The 21,147-nt window shown below is 40.4% G+C and overlaps 1 protein-coding gene across 42 annotated transcripts in view; it reads left to right on the top strand.

Annotated features, from left to right (window-relative positions):
* MYBPC1 (myosin binding protein C1) overlaps nucleotides 1-21,147 on the top strand; it is a 108,407-nt gene that overhangs the window by 60,878 nt on the left and 26,382 nt on the right. For all 42 annotated transcript variants that reach the window (XM_083401377.1, XM_083401382.1, XM_083401378.1 and 39 more), the window contains 12 exons: nucleotides 5,289-5,458; nucleotides 6,559-6,691; nucleotides 8,046-8,170; nucleotides 9,200-9,305; nucleotides 10,816-10,982; nucleotides 11,635-11,797; nucleotides 12,444-12,550; nucleotides 14,319-14,452; nucleotides 16,522-16,681; nucleotides 17,863-17,967; nucleotides 19,908-20,096; nucleotides 20,374-20,508. In XM_083401377.1, the coding sequence (XP_083257503.1) occupies nucleotides 5,289-5,458; nucleotides 6,559-6,691; nucleotides 8,046-8,170; nucleotides 9,200-9,305; nucleotides 10,816-10,982; nucleotides 11,635-11,797; nucleotides 12,444-12,550; nucleotides 14,319-14,452; nucleotides 16,522-16,681; nucleotides 17,863-17,967; nucleotides 19,908-20,096; nucleotides 20,374-20,508 (1,694 nt within the window). The remainder of the gene's footprint in view (nucleotides 1-5,288; nucleotides 5,459-6,558; nucleotides 6,692-8,045; nucleotides 8,171-9,199; nucleotides 9,306-10,815; nucleotides 10,983-11,634; nucleotides 11,798-12,443; nucleotides 12,551-14,318; nucleotides 14,453-16,521; nucleotides 16,682-17,862; nucleotides 17,968-19,907; nucleotides 20,097-20,373; nucleotides 20,509-21,147) is intronic.

Here is a 21,147-nt window from a genome sequence, read left to right as displayed (position 1 = left end):
CAAAAGAAAGCGTCAGGTGTAATCCCGCCCCCCAAATGTTACCATCCTTTCCTTTTGATTGATGTTTATAAACTTTTAATTCTTAAGGCAAATCTTTTGCTGAGAGTTAAGCCAACTCTGTTAGCACGTTGACAAGAAACCACAAGTCTTAGGATATTGTACACTTTCTAAGGCTGCTGCCCCGTATTGTGACTTAATGACATAGGAGTGTCTCAGTGAAGCATTCCTGTGTCACTAAATTATAACATGGGATGAGGTCATACTGGCAGGTGTCAGTACTGTATATTGGTGTTTGTTTTGTGCCTGCATGTTTTCCCCACCCCTGTCCTATCTAGGGATGAGAAATTCAGACAATTGATCTTTGTTCTACACCCACCCCCACATAAAGAAAGAAAGAGAGAGAAAGCGAAAGAAAAGAAAAGAAAAGAATACCATAACAAAACTGAACTCTGGAACACTTGTTTTCAAAGCATGCAGACCACAGATGTACTGCAGCTTTTTTGGCTCTTGAATTCACCCTCCTTCTGCTAAGGAATGATGTGAAATGATTTACTGAGCTCCGATAATGCATGCATTCATTATGTGTCTGAAAAACACATATGCTGTGGGCTCTTAAAATGGGAAGTCTAGTAGGGCTAGGAAGCAACTTGCTGGGTGGAATCTGATAGTGTATTATAAAACTGGAAACATTTCAGAGGGCACATGGAAGCATTTTTTGAAATTCAAAATAATCCAAGAAGCTGTTAGCTGCGCTTTAAATCCCCAGATATGAATAACAATATGAGCAAGTGTTCAGACATTTGCTTGTCCTTTATATGTGGTTTCAGTTTTCAGCACCCTGTTCTACTCATGAGGCTTCAAGGACAATTCTGCCCATTTTAGGTTACTAGACTGAGGCCCTGTTCAGACCTATCAAGCGGAGCTATATTTGTGTTGCAAGAAGCAGGCACACATAACCCTCCCACAAACAGCACAACACGCATGATCCAGGCACTCCACATAGGACCAAGTTTTGCAGATGCATGAAATTTGCCCTACCACCTTTTTGAGATAGCTTCTTGGTAAAAGTTTCTATATTTATATTTTCATCCACCTTTCCCTTAAGGAGCTGAGAACAGCACACATGACCCTCCCCACTCCCCACTTCATCCTCACAACAGCCCTGTTGGATAGGTTAGGATGAGAGTGACTGTTCCAAGGTCACCCAATAAACTTCGTGGCTGAGGAGGGATTTGAACCTGAATCTCCACAGTCTTTGTCCAACACTCCCAACCACTATGCCATACTAAGCTTATAAATAGGTGACAGGGACGTCATGCTTCTTGCTGGGTCACCAGGGCTTAGGAGGTCACCCTATTGTCACTTTATCAGAATTACTAAAATTATCATATTCTTCTATTTTCAAAGAGCCCTAGTGTGAATTCACTAGGCAATCTAGGGTCTTGTTATAACCAAGGTAGCCTAGGAGAAATCTCACGTGGCTCTGGCAGTTTCTCTAGGGAAAAGGCTATACTTAATGAAATAACTATCAAGCTTATTGAGTGGGGGGGAAATCAAATCGTCACAAGATTGGACCAGAATAACTTTGTTCATTGAGCAAGAGCGGGGGAAAAAGCAGGCAGCTTTTTTTAGATGGATAAAATTTACCAAATAGTCCATTAATATATCATTTATATAGGGTGGAATCAAAATTAATTTTGAAATGATTTAACAAATTATTTAACTGCAAAGGATGCTGGAAGGTTATTTCTTACATTTATTTCTCATGTTTCTTCCATGGAATTCAAGGAATCATAGAGTGAGTTCCCAGGTCTATCATGCAGGCATCACTAACTAGATTCAAGGTTCTCCTTTCCAGTAACTGCCTTTGCAGTGAAGATCGGGCTCACCCATGCCTGTATTTAGTTTAAGAAAAAACAAGATATATAGTTGCACACTGTGTTTAAATGCAACTTTAGTTTGGCTTCAGGAAGATGGGTTTTCAAAACATGAACTGACCATGTTTCAAAAGTTGATCCAAGTAAATGCTTAGATGTTATTTGAACATCAACAACAAAACTTTTTAAAAATCTATTTCATGCTTGCCAGATCTCTATTTTCTCTTCCCTAACTAGGATCCTCAGTTTGGCATGCACTCATTGTAATATTTATATTAATACTAGTAGATATATCTATATCTACATATGGAAATGCATTGGCTTGGTTTGATTTTCCATTGATGTTTCCTACTAATATACAGCTTGTGTGTGGAAAGGTTTTAGTGAATTTGGCAATAGTGTGGAATTATCAGTATTAGTGCTACATTAATTTTGTTGTGTTATATATGGATATATATGTATGTATGCATATAGATGTATAGAAATGTAACTCTTGAGTGGATAATGGGCAAATCAGACTTTCAGTACAATCTGATTACTTTATTTCATTGCTAAGAAATCATGTTTCATTTCATTGCTTAGAATCATGTTTATTAGAATAGGTTTTCATATTCTGCTACACCTAACTGCTTTAAGAAAACGTAACTGTGGGAAGGATTCAGCTAATGAGTCCCAACTAGTGAAAGCCACTAGTGCAACATGGCTTTATCCCATGCTCCACCACCCAAAAAATTGGCTTTCTGGAGAACTCCCAGAAGAGCACATGGAAGGAAGGGGAGTAAGGATCATTCTGTCTGGCAAGGTAAAAAGCTTAGACTGATGGAACAATTCCCATAAGTGCTACTTAAACAACTCCTCATTTATTTGCTTCTTGTCATGCTAAACTTTATTTCACTGGCTGTACTGAAGACACTTAATTTTTCATCAGTAAACCCTTTAGGAAAAATCTGAATGCTCATATTATACATGCTGACTCTGCAGATTTTAGGTGGAAATACACTGGAATATATAAACTGCTTAAGCCTCTTGAATGACATTGACTTCAGCTCAAATCAATTTACATGGATGGATGTCAGATTTACATTGCAGCTTATGTTAGCATCTAGCAGCCAAATAGTTAGAACACATGACTGCATTCCTGATGGCTGAGAGTTTGTCTTACATCTAATGACCAGGTGCAATGCATCTAAACTGTCAATGGTACGCTAATCCATTGAATCGCAGTGACAGCTGGACTTGGGCCTGTCATTCCCTCAAACAATAAGTTTCAGAAAGTGGCTTGATTTAACTGCTTGGATGTAATGAACTTGCATTTCTGTAAAAACAAAGTGAAATTCCAAGAAAGAAGAAAACTGAAGTATTCAACTGAGCTTTAAAAAAAAGTATATATTTAACAATACATTCACTAAGATGGGATAAAAGATCCACAAACAATAGGATAGATAGGAGAAAAGATGCAACAAAAGATCCATATTGATGAAAGGTGGCATTGCGGCCTGTTTCTGCAGGTTCTGTAAGTCATGCCTTGTATCTGTTAAGCTGTGTTTTTATATTTTTATCAGATGTTCTTAATTGGTTTGAATGTAAGTCACTTAGGGTCACTCTTTGAGAAAAGTGACTAACAAGAACAACATGTCTCATGCCCATTATCCACTCAGCCATTTCATCCTCAGGACAAAGTATGTTTGCTCAAGGATTTGTTCTTCAGTTGAACAAGGTAAATGAAGAGGGTGGATGAGTATTTCTTATAATGGGTTGAAAATCAGGACGCACCAATCCTCATTCTCAACAACTGCCTAATTAATGTTAAAGGGGAACATTCTCATCTTGGTTCCTGTTGATGCATGTGCAACTGAGAGGAGTTGCCACAGCTAGGATGGCCAGCCTATTAAAATGAGAATTCATCCCCTTAATGCATGTCAGCTTTTGGATATGTTTGCATTTTTACATGACCTTTGGAAAGGTAGAATCTCATTGACACAGCAGTATTTTGCAGTAAGTAGCCGACCTTTGAAAACTGTAAGCATGAAAAAAGTGAAATAAGAGGCCATATCATAAAGCCACACCTGTAATATGTTAACAGTGTGTATTCTCTTACAGACACTTAAAATAATATTGTTAATGCCATAAAACCCATTTACAACAATTGATTCATATCAGTACATTATATGAACATTTTGCTAGGATCTACAAAAAATGGCCAAGGATCTTTATAAAATGTTACTATAAGGCAAAGTACTCCTCCTCACCCCAATAATTTAGTGGTTCCACTTCTTTAAATGAAAAAGACACTGCCTACATAATCATCATCATCACCATAATTTTATTATCGTTAATGTTTACTGCTACAGAATTAAAATCAGTCTAATTAAGACACAGGCTCAATATATTCCATGTGGTAGTCTCACCATAAGGTTATCATTCAATTTCACATGTCTATGTCTACTCTCCTTGTAGATTTCCTAATTGCTATTGCAAAAATTATTTTTGATGGGGGGGGGGGAGAGACCAGTTACTGTTTAAGGAAAGAAACATTGGTGCCTCTGCAACTTGTTGCCCTAAGCTACCAGATAATTTTTACAAATTTACTTTTTGAGACAAGGGTATGTTCACACATCATGGCAAACCATGGTTAATAGTTCCAGTGAACATGCAGATCACTCTCAACTTGCTCCTCTCCACAAGTGGGAGCAACAAACCACAATCCATAGATTATGTTACATATGAACTGGGGATCATGAACTGAAGGTAATGTTTGTGCTTGGATTACCACTCTCCCTGGTTTGGATTTAACACTAACTCGGGGACCCTATTTCCTGTTTCCACTCACTAGTGGGGAGGAGAAAAGCGGGAGAAATCAGCCTGTTCACAGTAAGCTGCTACCCTGACATGCCAATATTTCTTAATATCAAACTTTAATAGTAAAATTCTCAAAATGCCTCCTGTGTTTATGGCCTGACCCTATAGGCTACTTCCTGTTAATCCCGGGCCTTTAAAAAATTATATTTTTCGAAATACATCTCACAGTTTTCTTTCCATCAGTTGAAGCCCACACATGGAAAAACAATAGATTGGTGCAGAAGTCCAGTTTCTTTCAGGTGAAATCTCACAGGTTTGAATTCAAAAGTCTAACTCATCTGTAAAATGTTACCCACTGAAGACAGGGGTAAGTATGCCTCCTGCTACTTCTCTCCCCTTCTTGGATAAGGACGTTTGATTGCACAAGCAACCTTGTTAGCTCAGGCACGCCCTTAAGCCTTTGACTTAAATCACTAGTCTTATCTAAAACAACAACAACAACAACGTATCCCACTGGAAGTTGAATTCACATGTGTCCTCTTCATGACGCCAACTTCTGGCACATTTTTTCTTTTTTCTCTCCTTTCCTCCCCCATCTCTTATTCTGATCAGGGAGGTTAAGCAGCAGGAGCCTGAGGAGCCTGATGTAGATGTGTGGGAGATCCTGAAGAGTGCGAGCCCCAATGACTATGAGAAAATTGCCTTTCAGTATGGAATCACTGACCTGAGGGGCATGCTGAAACGTCTGAAGCGCACCCGCAGGGAAGAAAAGAAAAGTGCAGGTAGGGGAAGCAAGGAAAAGCTGTTTCACATCTGCCAAGGAATACAAGTGACACTTTTCCTCCTAAAAGGTTCTCACAGACAGTCTTGCAGCCCTCATAACAAGGTCTCTAATTCTTTCCTAAAGAGAGCCATTCTCTTTTTAACAATTGAGCCATGTGAAGAATTCACACACACACACACACACACACACACAGGCTTTGCATTGGCTGGGTCCATGGATGACCCAACCATTTAATGAGCAGACCAGGAAGGAGAACTTCTGGTTCACTCTGATCTAATGACACACCTCCCCATTCCCACGTGCTGCTTTCTGATTGGCCGTGAGTGTAGATTGGCTAGTGCCGCCATGGTACAAGCTGACCCCAACTGGCCAAATGATGCTTTCAATCCTACTTCTCCCTGTTCCTCACCCTGTCGTGGGCACAAAGGGAGTTCCATGACAGCAAGGAACCAGGAGTTTCAAAGGAATTTGTCATATTTTCAACAGTTGAGGCATATGAAGAGTTTTGCCAAGTATGGCTTAATTCTCACTGGGGAAATCAGGCTTGTTTAAATTATCTCCCTGTTGCCTGTTATGGTAACTAGGCTTCATGACCTGCAAAGCTACAGTACAGTTTTGGGGGGTCAGACAACTCAGAATTTGTGTTTATTTTAACTCTAGGATTTGAGAGCAAGATAACACATTTTAAAAACAGCAATATACCATTTGAAACACCTTAAGCAGAATGGCTGATTATTCCATATTTTTCAGGGCTTATCCTAATGGCTATCTCCATTAATTCACTATTGTCCATATGACAATCTCTTCCAAATCACTGCCTTCCCACACTTTCTCTGACCTCAGTCTGGATTGTCTCATGCCAGGGATGCTCCAAAATGGAGTGTGAAGAAATCTGGATTGAGGGAGATGAAAGTGTGGGAAGTCTGTGATATGAAGGAGAATGTCGTCTGGACAATGGAGGTATGGGAACCTTACAATCCACATTGAACAACAGTATGAAGGTGCCTTTAGACATTGTAAAGTTTCATGACAGAGTATGGGATTCCCACATATTTTCTGTCTGTGTGTCTCCACTTCAACATTTTTTTCACCCAACAGCTTTTGCTAAGATTCTGGATCCTGCATATCAAGTGGATAAAGGAGGTAGAGTAAGATTTTCAGTGGAGCTGGCTGACCCAACGGTGGAACTCAAGTGGTATAGAAATGGGCAAGAAATACGTCCAAGTGGAAAGTAAGTATTCCCATAAACCCAGCTTTAAACAATGTTTCTTATATCCTTAATTAAGAGAATTGGGTGTTTTATTGCAGGTGTATTCCGCAGTATGTTGTTGACATATACTGTCAAGTGTATAAATTGAAAACTTGTATATTGAAAACTGTTATATATTGACAAGCAGAGCCTGTGGGAGGGTGGTGTGGCAGGAGGATGAGATGCTTCTGAGGACTGGATGTGTCCAGGAACTCTCTCCACCTCTGCCATTGCCAGCCACTCTGAACAATGAGCCCCCTAGGACAGAAAGGAAGAAAAGTCGTGAGGAGGAGTTTGGGTCACTGGAGTAGAGTCTGTGTTCATAATCGTTGCCTGCTTCCCCAAGGTCTGTACATTCTCTCAAGAAGCCAGATCAACTGAAGATACTACTTTGCGTTTTTCGGGCCACCAAGCAGCTGTTAGATGCTAATGAGCTTTGGTCATTACTGACCTGAAACCAATGTGAACCCATGACCTCAAGGTGAAAGGCTCCATATCCCATTACCTATCCCTTGAGCCATCTGGCCTACCAGTAATGTTGGCTCCTTTGCCCCAGCTATTATTGTACTTTTTGAAAAAATGACAAGAGTGCTGGAATGAAACCTGGGCTCCTGTTACAGGTTATTTCCATCTTCACTGATCTAGGGTTTCAGAGACTGCTCTGTTTGGGCCTCTTTAACTTTGTGTTTGCAATAATCCTTCCCCAGCTTCCTAGAAATAATGTATTCTGATAGTTTAAGGGCCACATACATTATCATACAGGTGTTAAAATGCAAAAGGAATAAGCCGTGGGGTGGAGGGACGACGACTGATAACTATTATTAATTGAAATAGGTCTCGGGGTAAATCTCTCTTCTGAAACTTTTTGCTTTTGGGTGTGTGTGTCAATTCCCTGTTGACACTTGGGGGGGGCTTTCCTCAAATCTGTAGCAGGAAAGGAAATGGTTAAAATCCACACCACCAGTAGCAGCAGTGGTTACAACCCTACCATAAGCTTAGGCTATTTGCTAAAAATAAAATAAAAAAATAACACCACCTCTATGCCTCCCAATAACATTCTTTTTTCTGGGTAGCTTACAGATAAAAAACCATTAAAATGCAATAATGATAATAGAACAATAAAAGCAGCATGCAAATTTCATGATAAAAAATCAATTTTAAATATTCCATGGCAGAAAGTATAAACAGGTAAGAGAAATACATGGCACCTTTTTAAGACATCCTGTTGCATAGGTTCTTCCTCTATACTACCCTTCTATTAGATCAGCAGAACCCTGTACAATTCCTAGAAACCTGGCCATAATTCCACGTTTGCTATTTTGCCATTTTCCAACAGATACATATTTGAGCACAAAGGTAATGAGAGAATCTTATTTGTCAACAACTGCATGCTCACAGATGATGCCCGTTATCATGTGACTGCTGGTGATGAGAAATGCTCTACAGAACTCTTTGTAAGAGGTAAGCAAAATTACAAAGTTTCTGTCAGTTTCTCTGCTAATATGAAATAGCACAGTTTTGTGGTTTATTTGTTCTGCATGGGGATGACAATTCAAATAGATGAAATGAGCCACCTGCACTTGCTATGGCTTAGCTGCAGTCATGGGTGCCCAGCTACACCCTGGAGCATATGAGGAAGGAAGACCAAGGCCAAACAGAGTTTCCCCTTCTCATTTGCTCTTCCATTCCCATGACCTTTCCACTGCCACCAGGTGGAAGTCTTTGTTTTCCCCTGGTTCCCATCACCAAACAGCTTAAGCTCACTTGGGTCTCCAGTAGGCAGTGTGGGGTTTGTCTCTGAAAGGTCAGGGGTATAAAACTGCAGATAAAGAGACCATATGGCTTAAAAAAAAATATTGTGGGGGGGGTAACATCTGAATAGTTTACACACATAACAATCCCAAAAGAGCTAAAGGGTGATGAAGTTAAAACAGGATAAACATATCCAGTTCGTCTTATCTAAACAAATTCTTACTTGCTAAAATTCTGTTAGGCAAAATTATTTCCGTAAGAGTTCTTCCTGCTTCTCTCTATGTCTCATAGAGGCTCACTTTTTAAAATTATTATTATAACAGGTTGTAGAATCAGGGAGTGGGAAGAAAAATAAATGCTACAGACAAATAAGTGCTTGTAGTCTGAAAGAAAGAAAGAAAATGGGGACGGGGGGGGGGGAGAGAGAGAAGGGAACTTTTCCCCTACCTGCACTGTTTTGATGTACTGGTGCAATATCCTAGGTCAGCTGATAGCGACTGCACAATGCTATGTGGGGGTTTTATGTTTTCCAGTCTAAGTCCATCAGTTTTACACCACTCTTATGTTCTTCTTTGCTCATGCAATGGATCATAAGACTTAGGGCTCCCAGAATGCTCCAGCTCCAGCTGGTGTAAGATGTGGAAACATGGTCTTGCTGATTCAAAGGAGGCTGCAATGTACAAAACCATCTGATGTTATGATTTTAAAACAGAGTGTTCTTTGTTCCTCTCCCCTCAGAGCCCCCAGTGATTGTGACCAAAGGCTTAGAAGATACCAATGCTTATATTGGTGACAAAATAGAATTATCAGTTGAAGTGTCTGAAGATGATGCAAATGTGAAATGGTAAGCCACCTACATCCTTCTTTAATTAATACTTTTTTGGGGGGGGGCAGTCCTGCTGAGTTTAGTTGTGGTTAATTTAACAAGTTAGTCATACCCAATTTAAGTTCCATTGCTTTTAACTGGGCATGGCCATAATGGATTTTAGCTAGATTGGACTTTCGTTAGCCTGAAATGAAGTGCCTGTCAGTATAAGGGTGTATTGTACAATTTATCCTGCTGCATTTTTGCCTAGGTAGCTGCAAATGTACCTTTAAATCAGACTTCCCCAATGTGGTGCCCCCCAGCTGTACTGGCTGGGGCTCATGGTAGTTGTAGTCCAGAGTATGTGGAGGGCATCATGTTGGAGGAGGTTGGCTGCTTTAAGAAGCAATTCAGGGGTAGCCGGTGTGGCACCTTCCAGATGTTGGGTCTACAACCCCCAACATCTCCAACTATTGGCCATGATGATGGGGGCCAATGGGAATTTACTAATTTTAGGTGTTGGATCATGTGCAAATGTCAGCATGTGCACATGGAGTTTTGTACAAGCAAAGGTTTATGCAAGGAGCATCCCCTGGCACAGAAAAAATAAGGCTTTCCTTGTTCAGATCAGCTTCAATTTCAGTGTAGATTGTGTCCAGGCACACCTAAACCCTAAGAGAAATGGATTTGGACAAATCATATTGCTGAACTCAGTTGGGCAAAATATAACAAAAAAGCTATCCAAATGCCAGTTATGCCATATGCATCAACAACATGGTAAGAGGATGAAAGTGTAAGTGTTCGTGATTGCTCCATATCTTTGCTGAGTGACCGCAGTCATATCCATCAACTTTTTGATTGCTACTCATGGCTTGTTCAGCTTGATCAGATTTAAAAATGGCGTGGAGCTGCCCCTTGATAATACATTTCCATTAAAAAAATGAAGATTGGAGATAAAAAAACCTCACCCTGATCATTGAGGAACAAAGTTGCAACTATGTTCAATTTACTGTTAATCCAGAGCTCGTAGGACAGAGACGTCTTTAATAATAAACTAGTACCAGTGTAATGAGACAACCCTTTCACATGATGATTATCACATGAAAAGCTATTCATTGGGGGGAGGGATTCTGCCACAGTGATAAACATTATTTGTGGTCAATGAAAAGCTAATTGCAATAAAAATCAAAACCAAACATCTCATAAATATAAAAATAAAATCTGTGTGTGTGTGTGTGTGTGAGAGAGAGAGAGAGAGAGAGAGAGAGAGAATATGAATATTGTGAAAGCGGCAACTTACATTTTTAATGGGGAACCTCTTTATGGAAATATTTGCTTTTGTCTTAACAACCCTACCATTAGGTAGAGGCAGGTAGGTGCTTCAGGCAGTGGAGCAGCACAGGTAGGGGTGTGCCTTGTCCTTTGTCTGAGAAGAATGTCTTGCAAATCTACCAGAAAGTTTTTCCAGGGTGTATTTCCAAGCAGGAAAGATTGTGAGTTCTTATCAGCAGACAGTCACCTTTTTGTTTTGGTTGTTGTCCCTGAACAGGTTTAAAAATGGTGTGGAGCTGCCTCTTGATAGTAAATCTCGATACAAAGTGAAGGTTGAGGGTAAAAAACACACTCTAATCATCGAGGAAGGAACCAAAGCTGACAATGCAACTTATTCAGTGATGACAACAGGAGGACAATCATCTTGTAAACTAAAAGTTGACTGTAAGTGTGGGGAGTGGGGTATGGTGTTCTAGTTGTGCTAGAAATAGTACAAGTGATGCCTTCAGAAGCCTCCGAGTTCTACTCAGCACACACATGTGGGACAAGCAAGGGAAATTGTCTCCTTTTAAGCAACTACTGGGGAACATGAACATTGTACTAATTTTTTGATATTACTCTCTAAGCCATTATTTGCATGCTTATACCTTTTATGCTGTTAACTGAGAATTCAGTTATGGACAGCACTGCTAATAGGCACTGCTTCTAATTAGACAATAAGTTAATTGCATAAATGCAGTCAATGTACATATTTGTTCTATACATAGCAGACTTGGGAAAGATTGAGCAGCCTCAGGAGGACTGTGGAGCTGGGGAGAAGTTTAACGCTTTCTCTCCCTGCCATGAACCTAACAAAAATTGCCTATCTGAATCGGCTATTTGTGGCTGCTACTTACAAACAAAAACATGCATGTTCATTGTATTCAGGCAATTCATGTCTTGCTTGACCTTAATACAAAACTTGGTAGGTTCTTAGATGCACATTGGAGCTCACAGTAGCTTCCTGTGGTCCAGATATGCTCCAGTTCAGCACCGCTGACATAAACTGATCATGATGAACTGCTTCAATAATTTTTCTCATTTCTCTGTTTCAAAGTGAGGCCACTTAAGATACTGCATCCATTGGAAGACCAGACTGTGAGGCTTGGCAAAGAGCTTTCCCTGAAATGTGAGATCTCTGAGAACGTAGAAGGGAAGTGGTACAAAAATGGACAGCTTCTCCAACCCAGTGACCGCATTAAGATATATCACAAAGGAAGGTAGGCATGCAAAACAGTAATCCTTGAAGTTCAGGGTTAAAAAATGCCTGGAGCCATTCCTTTACTACAGGTAGGTAGGGTTGCCATATGTCCGGCACATATTCAGCCCTCATAAGCAGCGGGGGGGGGGGGGGCAGAATAGCTGAAATGTATTTATAACCAAAAAAGGGACCAAACTAGATGAGTAAAGGAAGACTCATAATTAACATTTCCTGATGGGTTTTTAATTAATAACTAGATTGTGGGGGAGCAGCAATCAGATCAGTGCTGCTACATGAGTGCTTCTTCTATTCTCAGTTAGGAGAGTAGATGAGCACCCAGCTGCTAAAGTAGTAAAAATGGTATCGGTATCATAATTTGAAAATCAAAGGGCAGAAATCATTTATAGCTGCACACACAGGAGGAGGAACCCATAAATTTTAGTGGCATCCATCAGTTCTTCCTCTTACAAACTTGATGGTATGAAATGTCTGTTAAAATGTAGGTGTAAACTCATCTTTGCATTCAGAAATATGAAACAATTTGGGTCTAATTCATAAGACATTAGAATTGTATTGTCATACAATGCAGTGTATAGTTTATGGTCTCATACTTGAAGTTCTTGCATATTTTTTTCCTTTAAATTTTCCATCTTGATTTTCCATAGAATCCATCGGCTAATTGTTGATAAATCACTCATTGAGGATGATGGAGAGTACATGTTTGTTCCAGATGCCTATAATGTCAACATCCCCTGCAAAGTGCATATTATAGGTAACTTTTGAGTTCCTGTTTGTTCCTTTTTTTAAATGCTTCATGTGCTATTTAATATTCAGAGGCAGGCCTGTGTGGATCACAGGGATAATGTACTGTTGGCCTTAAAGCAGAGATTGGATCAGTTAGATGATTTGCTAGTGGTTGCTTTTGTTTCCTGCGTTTGAACATTTGTGTCATACTGGGAAATTGGTAGAGCCGGAAGCTATGCCTGCAGTTCACTGGGGCTTGCATAGTGAGATACATTCGAGGGTCAACCATGAGTATTTGTTGCAGCAAGAACAGCAAAGAGTCTTGTGGTACCTTGTTGACTAACAACAAAGATATCACACACACACACACACACACAGAGAGAGAGAGAGAGAGAGAGAGAGAGAGAGAGAATACGTTTGTTTTTTCACAGTAAAATTGATAACTTTAAAGAACCCACTGGATTCCTTGTTGTTCTTTCTGCAACACTGCTACTCATCTGGAACACAAGGGGACAGAAGAGAGAGCAGAACATTTATTGTAAAAGGTATATGGAGGGCTATATTTAGATCCTGCATTGAAAAGAAGGTTGGACTAGGTTAAGGATGTGACTCTGCAGATGCTGTTGGCTGACTGCTTTTTAAAACCACAGCCCAGCCTATGGTTGCTTTTGTTCAAGGTCAGGTGAAAGGTCCACCACAAGCCAATATTCCAGTTGAACAAACTTCTGAACAGTGGGATGACTTGCAGGATGTTTTCTTATCTGTTTTAATGTGTTTTGGCTTTGACCTGCTACTCTCACATCTCCCTTAGAACCTGGGGTTTCCTCCTGGTTCAGGTGGGTTCCAACAATCTGTAGAATATGAAGCTGGTATAATGTCCAGGTTTGGAGCTAATGCTGCATCATTGCCTGGTTTGGCCATTAGTCTGGAGTAGGGCCATAGCTAGGGGGTGGCAAGGTGGGCCACAGGGGCGCAGGCAATGGGGTATGTGTGTGCAAAATTGGCTAAAAATATGTCCATAAATATAAATATGTATTATTGCCTCATAAGCAATAGTTTTTAATATAGGGTGAATTGAATGGGGAGCGGGGTTGGAGGAGAGACAAAAAGAAGAGCTAACTTGTCCGTGGCTAGCAGGTGCAATCTGGATGGTTCTGCCAGGGGCGCAAGATCACCTAGTTATGGCTCTGGTCTGGAGAGCAGCATCACTGCTTCCCTGACTGGTGAGATGTTCTATGCCATCCCTTGGTTTTAGGTTGGCTTTGTTTGGACCATCTTTTCTAAGAACAGGTGTGGGGAACCTTTGGCTCTTCAGGTGTTGCTGAACTACAACTCCCATCATTCCTGTCCAGTGGCCATGCTGGCTGGGTTGGTGCTGTAGTTCAACAACACCTCGAGGGCAAAAGGCTCCCCATACCTGCTAAGAGGGAGATATCTTCTTCAGTATTTCAGAGGACAGTCTTATGAAGGTAAGTATGCCATAAGACACATATGCTTAAGGTATACTGAAGCTGAGGAAAATCTGTAATATTCTTGATTATAACATATGAAAGAACCAGAAATGTGTAACATTTCTGAATGCACCAGATGAGGGAGCCAATTGTTGTATGGATGGCTAGCTAACAATTTTTGGGACAGCATATAGGACGGGATGATTTGTCAATTCAAGAATTCAGACATAAAAGAAATGGACAAGTTTAGAAAGTTTTCATCTACTGCTTTCTGTACTCTTAGGCTTTGTGCATAATGAAATGTTCTTCTCATTGTGCAAATTCCTCAGTGTCTCAATTTTGCAGATCCTCCTAAAATCCACCTTGACGGGCTTGGTGATGGCAATACAGTGACAGTTGTAGCAGGAACCAAGTTACGTCTTGAAATTCCTGTCTCTGGAGAGCCTGCTCCGAAGATTATGTGGAGCAGAGGGGACAAGGTACAGCTAAAAAATAGACATATATCTGCAATCTGATGTCAAGTCTTTAAAAATTATCAGTTTTGTTGTGTTTTATAATAAAATATGGGTAGCAGAGTAACTTGGATCAACAGTGGCATAACTTTGAGCTAAATTTTGGGTGATTAATTATTGCTCCTAGCCTATAGCACACAGGAAGCACATTATACTGAATCAGATCATTGGTCTCTCTTTCTCTGTAATGTCAAGACTGACTGGCAGTAGCTTGCTAGACAGGAGACATTCCCAACCCTACTGTCAGATGTTGGGAACTGAATCTGGGACCTTTTTGATAAAAAGCAGAAGATGCATGGGCAGAACCTTCCGAAGCAGAAGAATGAGCCATCCTTGACTAAACATCCTGTCCTTAAAACAGGAGGATGCCTAACCTATGAAAAGCTCCATTATTGCTGCAGTTATCTTCACAATAAAATGTAAAAGCCAGTTATCATTTTGTATGAAATAGTGCAGGGTGGAGAAGAGGGTAAGGAAATAAGCAATGGATTCAAGCAGAAGTGTGAGTACCGTTTAATCAATAGTCATCCTACCATCTCATCATTCCTCCTAGTGATGTGCTGGGTAACTCAGCTCACAATAGGTTTCGAAGATGGAGGGATTTATGTCCCTCATATCTTATGCTGGAGGGGTCTGTCTTGTCCCTACTGCAGTTACACAAATGTGTGTCAACCAGTGTTATGTTCTGTGTGATGCTGCTTGTGATAGCAACACAGGAAGCTGCCTTTTGCATGGTTGGACTGCTTATCCATTCAGCCCAGTATTTTTTACTTTGACAGCAGTTGCTGCCCAAAGGTGCTCTGTTTCACACTGTTACCTGAGATTCATTCAATTGGAGATGCTAGGGATTGAACTCAGGAACTTCTGCATTCAAGTCATGTGGTCTACTGCTGAGCTGCAGTTCAGTCCTGCCCATTGCATCTCAGCCTAACTACTTAATAACTAGGCAGATTTGTACAGAAGGCAGAGAGAGGGTGTGTGTCAAAGAAAGGGTGGTGTATTGGGAGGAAGTGTGGCAAGAGAGTTGGGTGGAGAGTTAAAAATGTTCTAAAAACATCCTGTGTAGATGCTCATTTGACTGCACAGATTATAGCTTGCTAGGTGGTGGCTGTTTCATTCTCAGTTGCACTCCACCCCAGCACCTCCTACATGCTTTTGTAAGGGACTATGGTCTGCAATCCTGCTTCTAGTGGTAGTACCAAAAGAAGTTGTGATACCAGTTTGGACATTACAGTGGTACCTCTGGTTGTGAACGTGATCCGTTCCAGAGGCCCGTTCACAACATGAAAAGAACGCAACCTGAAGCGCCATACCTGTGCAGGTGTGCGGCGTGATTTGGCGCTTCTGCACATGCGCAAGCAGCAAAACCCGGAAGTAACCCTTTCCGGTACTTCCAGGTCACTGTGGGACGTAACCTGAAAAAACGTAGCATGAAGCAAATGTAACATGAGTTATGACTGTACTGTAGAGTGTATGACCCATTGACATACTCCATATTAAACATGTGTTTACTCCTGTTGGCAGGACTGGCCCATCCATGAGGCAAGGTGAGGCAACAGCCACAGGTGGAAGGATCCACAGGGGCAACAGATCTAGCCTCCAATGAATGCATTGCCCACTGCTGCTGCTGCGGTAGCAGTGACAGCTGTGGTGTGCTCCTTGGAGGTCGGATCTGCCACCTCCTTGGCAGCCCCCCCCCCCGCCACATCTGCAGTGGCCTCTTGGCAAACAGGAGGCACTGCTGTTCTCCTCCCACCCATGTCCCCATGTAGATCTTCACTCACTTCATGGTGGTGGGGAGGCACCATTTTGTAGTTTGCCTCAGGTGCCAAAATGTTCTTGGCCAGCCCTGTCTGTTGGGCTCTTTGTCATCTCTTATTCAAATTACTGTTAGATTTTTGTATATATCTTGTGGCTAGCTTTGCAGATTTCTATTTCAATATCATGCTTTGATTCCTATTTGCCAATCTCCTGGTGGTTTTCAATCCCATGGTGTAAACTCTCTCTCCTCCTCCCCTCCCCTGCATAATTGATAGTGGCTCATGGATCCTGCAGCCAGAATACGGGCAGATAATTACCCAGACAGCAGTTGTTTGGTGATTGATTCAGCTGAGAGAGATGACTCAGGTGTCTACAGAATAATGCTAAAGAATGAGGCAGGAGAAGACACAGCCCACATCAACATCAAAGTGGTTGGTAAGTCTTTCCAGTTCAATACTTAGTTCTGCGTTGTTATTTATTATTTCTATGGGTCTTTTCAATATACAAAGTACTTCATAGGGCTGTAGCCAAGTAACTTTTACTCAGAGCAAACCCATTGAAATTAATGAATCTAAGTTAATCCTGTCCATTAATAGATTTACTCTTGAGTAAAAATGGAATACAACTCAATAGTTTTTAGCCTCACTGATATTATGGGTTTCCCCCCCCCTCTGCTTTTTTATTTTTTAATATGATTGTATTTGATTTTTGCTTGTTTTCTTGAAAAAGTAATAGCTTTTAAACTATGCTGTTCAATGTTCAGAAAAAGTGTTTGAGTGGTATACAAAACTAAATTTTAAATGAGCTGAGGTAAGAGATAATGGCCTGGTTTGCTTGTCACATTAAAGCATAGTTTCAATGTGCTTGTACACATTGCTCAAAAGTTCCTGCAGTGCTCCTTTCCTACTGTGTCACTGACAAAACAACCCAGACTATGTCTTGATATGTCACCCAAATCTTACCTCATGGTTTTTTCTCTTCAAACAAACCATGAGTAGGTAACTAAGGTTTGTTCTTCACTTACTGCTTCTGTTCTGTGAAGGTTTGGATGATATGACAAGCCAGACTCCAGGTAGGATTCAACTAATAAGCTCTGAACGAGGACTTCTGATTGAGGAATTGGGCTTGGGCTTTTCCCACTCTCCTCCCCCTGCATGTCTCCTCCTCAAAATTGACTCTGGGAAGGTTGGGAGAACCCCTGGAACAACATGCGGGGGGAAGAGGGGGGGATAATTTTGCCTGGTAAGCTGAAATGCTTGCCCTGACAGAATTATCACTTCAAAGACTTGTTTTGTCTGTGGTGCAGCAGCATGAATGGAAGAACAACACTGAGGGGGTGTTTGTGCAGCATGGTTTAATTTGATGTACAAACTGGACTAATTATTGTTTCAAAGACTGCCAATGAACTTCTTTGTAGGTGAGTGCTGATTTACACCTCGGTCTTGTCTAGATTTTTTTTTTTTTTTTTTTGCAGTTTGTTTATTAAAGGTCTACTTTTTGCTCCAGTTTTGCTCCAGTTTTAGTGATAAACAATAAACAGTTCACTGTACAGCAGTATCAGCATGTTTAGTAGGGGAGGCTATCCAAGGAAATAAAAATCTTTTTGCTTGCAACAGATATTCCTGACCCTCCTGCGGCACCCAATGTGGTTGATGTAGGAGAAGATTGGTGCATTATGAACTGGGAACCTCCAGCATATGATGGTGGGTCGCCTATCTTAGGTAAGTAGATCTAGCATCTACACAGCTATTTTGATATTTCCTAGCTTTTTATTGTCAAATTTAATGGGAACTTCTGAGTTGGTGCCCACATGGTGGGCATCTAGCTGCTGTCTCTTAAAATAGAATTTTCTGAGAACCAACAAAGGCGATTTTCATCTTGTGTATGTGACTTCACATACAGGCAAAAAACTTGCACAGCCTTCTCTCTGTGTGTCTGGAAACATGTAGAAAAACAGAACATGTGACATAACAGTAATTGCCTCCAACTTTCCCACCCTAGTTTCACTTTATTGACTATCACTTTTGAAGGAAGAGAAACTTGGAGTATTATAAACATTGCATCACACATTCAGGGAAACCTTTTCGGTCTGGTAGGCCAGATCAATATTTGTCTCCACCCCCCTGAGCCACCTTTGACAGTGGGCAGGACAAAGCACCTGTCAATCTTATGACAGGTGGGTTGTCCTGCCCCCATGACAAAGTCTCTTGCGTAGCGCTTTCCAAATACCTGACAGCTATCTGGTTGCTGGGTGCTTTGGAACCACAGCCCAAGGGACTTTGCTAACTTCACAGCAAGCCTTTGCCAGCAGTGATCCAACTGGCAATAGGTGACTGGGAGCCATCATTTAATTTTCTCACAATGCCCCCAATGTTGCAATGCTCTGTGGCATTCTGGGAAATTAAAATGTGGTTCTGAGTCCCAGGTGCCTGGCAATGATTGAAAAACTTTGGGAGGTGGGGAGATTAAGGGGTAGTGCTCAAGAGCAGGTGTGAGTAGTGAGCCTGAGGATATACTACATATTGTCACCAAGATTTGAGAGGAGGAATTGATATGGAGAGGCAACTTTCAGCAACAGTCATATGTTTCTTGTATTATTTAGTACTTCCCACACTTGATTCAAAAACAGTTATTACCTGTTTCTAGGAAACATGTATAAAGCAGCCTTGAGATGTTTGAATAGTGTAAATATAGATAGCTTTAGGCCATGTAATATGCTTTGTGGACAGTTTGCACAAGAAATCAAACTGGTGTTTCATCTACATGGCATTCCATGGATGAGCAGAAACATTTTAACTGGTGGTTTTTGCTTTCTCTAGGAAATGTGGGGTGGGGACTTATTCAGATACCACTGTGCTGTCCAGGTCAAACAAATACTTTCTGTGATGTTCACTTTTGTTCATTTTAGAAGTTCTGGGCCATTAGCCAATGATATTACATTTATGCTTATATTAATCAGCTATTATTAATCAGCTAACGTCCTTATAGATCAAGATGATTGGACCTGGCTGCTTAAAATGATACCATGTTTATTAATAAGTGTAAACCACAAATAACTTTTTTTTCAAACTTGCTTACAAGTGGCACCTATCTCCCTCCAAACTAAGCAAAATTTATGAAATTAATATGAATTTCTGGATGCATAAAAAGCAGATTTTATACATGTATTTTTGTACTTTATACATGCATTTTGAGCAAAAATAAAGCAATTCTGGAAGGTAGTAATGGATACCATACAGGAAATTACAGTATATAACATAACAAGGAACCCCAAGACTACTTTCCAATATGAGCAAAAGCAAGAACAACCAATATACACCTTGTTACAAGCTTTTTGATCTGCGCAAGACTATCTATTGGCCAGATTTGGAAAAATAATAAAACTCAAAGGATGATAGTTAAACAACAAAAAAAGAGATGTTGCATTATTAACTAAATTAACTATATACACACACCATACACCCCCAAGAAGGTACATTTATAGAAAGATGAGCCTTCTTTATAAATTTTTGGAATGAAAAAATAACAATAATATTCTTCCTGATAGTTCCATCTCTTTAACTAATGAAATAATAGAATGTATACATTTGTAAGAGTCTGTATTTTTCTTTTATGTAATCATGTAAAAATAGTAATTGTAATTCTGCTTATATTTGTTTAGGTTACTACATTGAGAGGAAAAAGAAGCAAAGTTCTAGGTGGATGAGGCTGAACTTTGACCTTATTAAAGAAACAACTTTTGAGCCCAAAAAGATGATTGAAGGAGTTGCCTATGAAGTCCGGGTGTTTGCTGTCAATGCCATAGGCACTTCAAAACCAAGCGAGCCCTCAAAGCCTTTTGTGCCTTTGGGTGGGTAGATAATATACAATGTACATGTTGTCAAATAATCAGACTATCATAATATCAAAGATATGTCAAAGTCAGTTCCTCCATTTTCTTTTAAATGTTGCAACAACTTTTAATTAATGTGATCCACAAAACTGCACACAATCCCAAGGGGAAGAAAGTGTGCAAATAAAATGAAAAGTGTGGGAACAGGATAAAAGAGGAAGAGATCAAAACAAAATGTTAAACATGCAGCAAAGGTTGTATTGCAAACTCAGACACTCTCTTTTATTGCTTCCAGCTGTCACGAGTCCACCCACCTGCCTGGCAGTTGATTCCGTAACAGATACTACAGTAACCATGAAATGGCGGCCACCAGACCAAATTGGAGCTGCAGGTTTAGATGGCTATATTATAGAGTATTGCTTTGAAGGAAGTAAGTGACAACTGAATTTTTCTTCAGTTAGGTGAGAGATGTCTTATTTTTTATAATAGAGAGCTGCTTTCACTCACATCGAGGCAACTATATTGTAAGTGGGGATTCTCCAAGTCAAGTATGTGGTTCTATCCTATCCGGCTTCTAAATGGTTGGTCCAACTTTTGCTAAAAATAATATTGGTCTTGCCTTTTTAACTAGCATTCCAGACCAGCGGCTCAAAATTCTGAAACCTTGTAAAATATGTATTACACTGATATAGAAATGCCATGTCCACTTACAGCAGCAATGCTAGGTGCTACTTTAGAAACAAAATGAAGGACAAAGGAAAAGCAAGATATGACTGCCCCTCCCTGAGTCTTATTCCCATTGTCATTTCTTACTTGGTCAGGTCAATGCAACTCTTAGATTGGCCCTTCTAAATTTTGGTGTGTCAGAATATTTCCCTAAACTTTGATTTTGTGTGCTGATAGGCAAGCTGAGCTGGTGATTGAGCCATCACACCTGCTTTGCCACACTTGAATAAGGGTTAATTATTTCAACCCATATCTGGCTGCATGCGAATTGGGGCATTTATCATGTTGAAGCCAGCCCTATTATATGATGAAGATTTTCAGTGTCAGTCAGATCTCTCAAACT

The sequence above is a fragment of the Podarcis tiliguerta genome (genome assembly GCF_965153285.1).
Source record: "Podarcis tiliguerta genome assembly, chromosome: 10".
Taxonomy (NCBI): Eukaryota; Metazoa; Chordata; class Lepidosauria; order Squamata; family Lacertidae; genus Podarcis; species Podarcis tiliguerta.
This window is presented reverse-complemented; position numbering and strand designations above follow the sequence as displayed.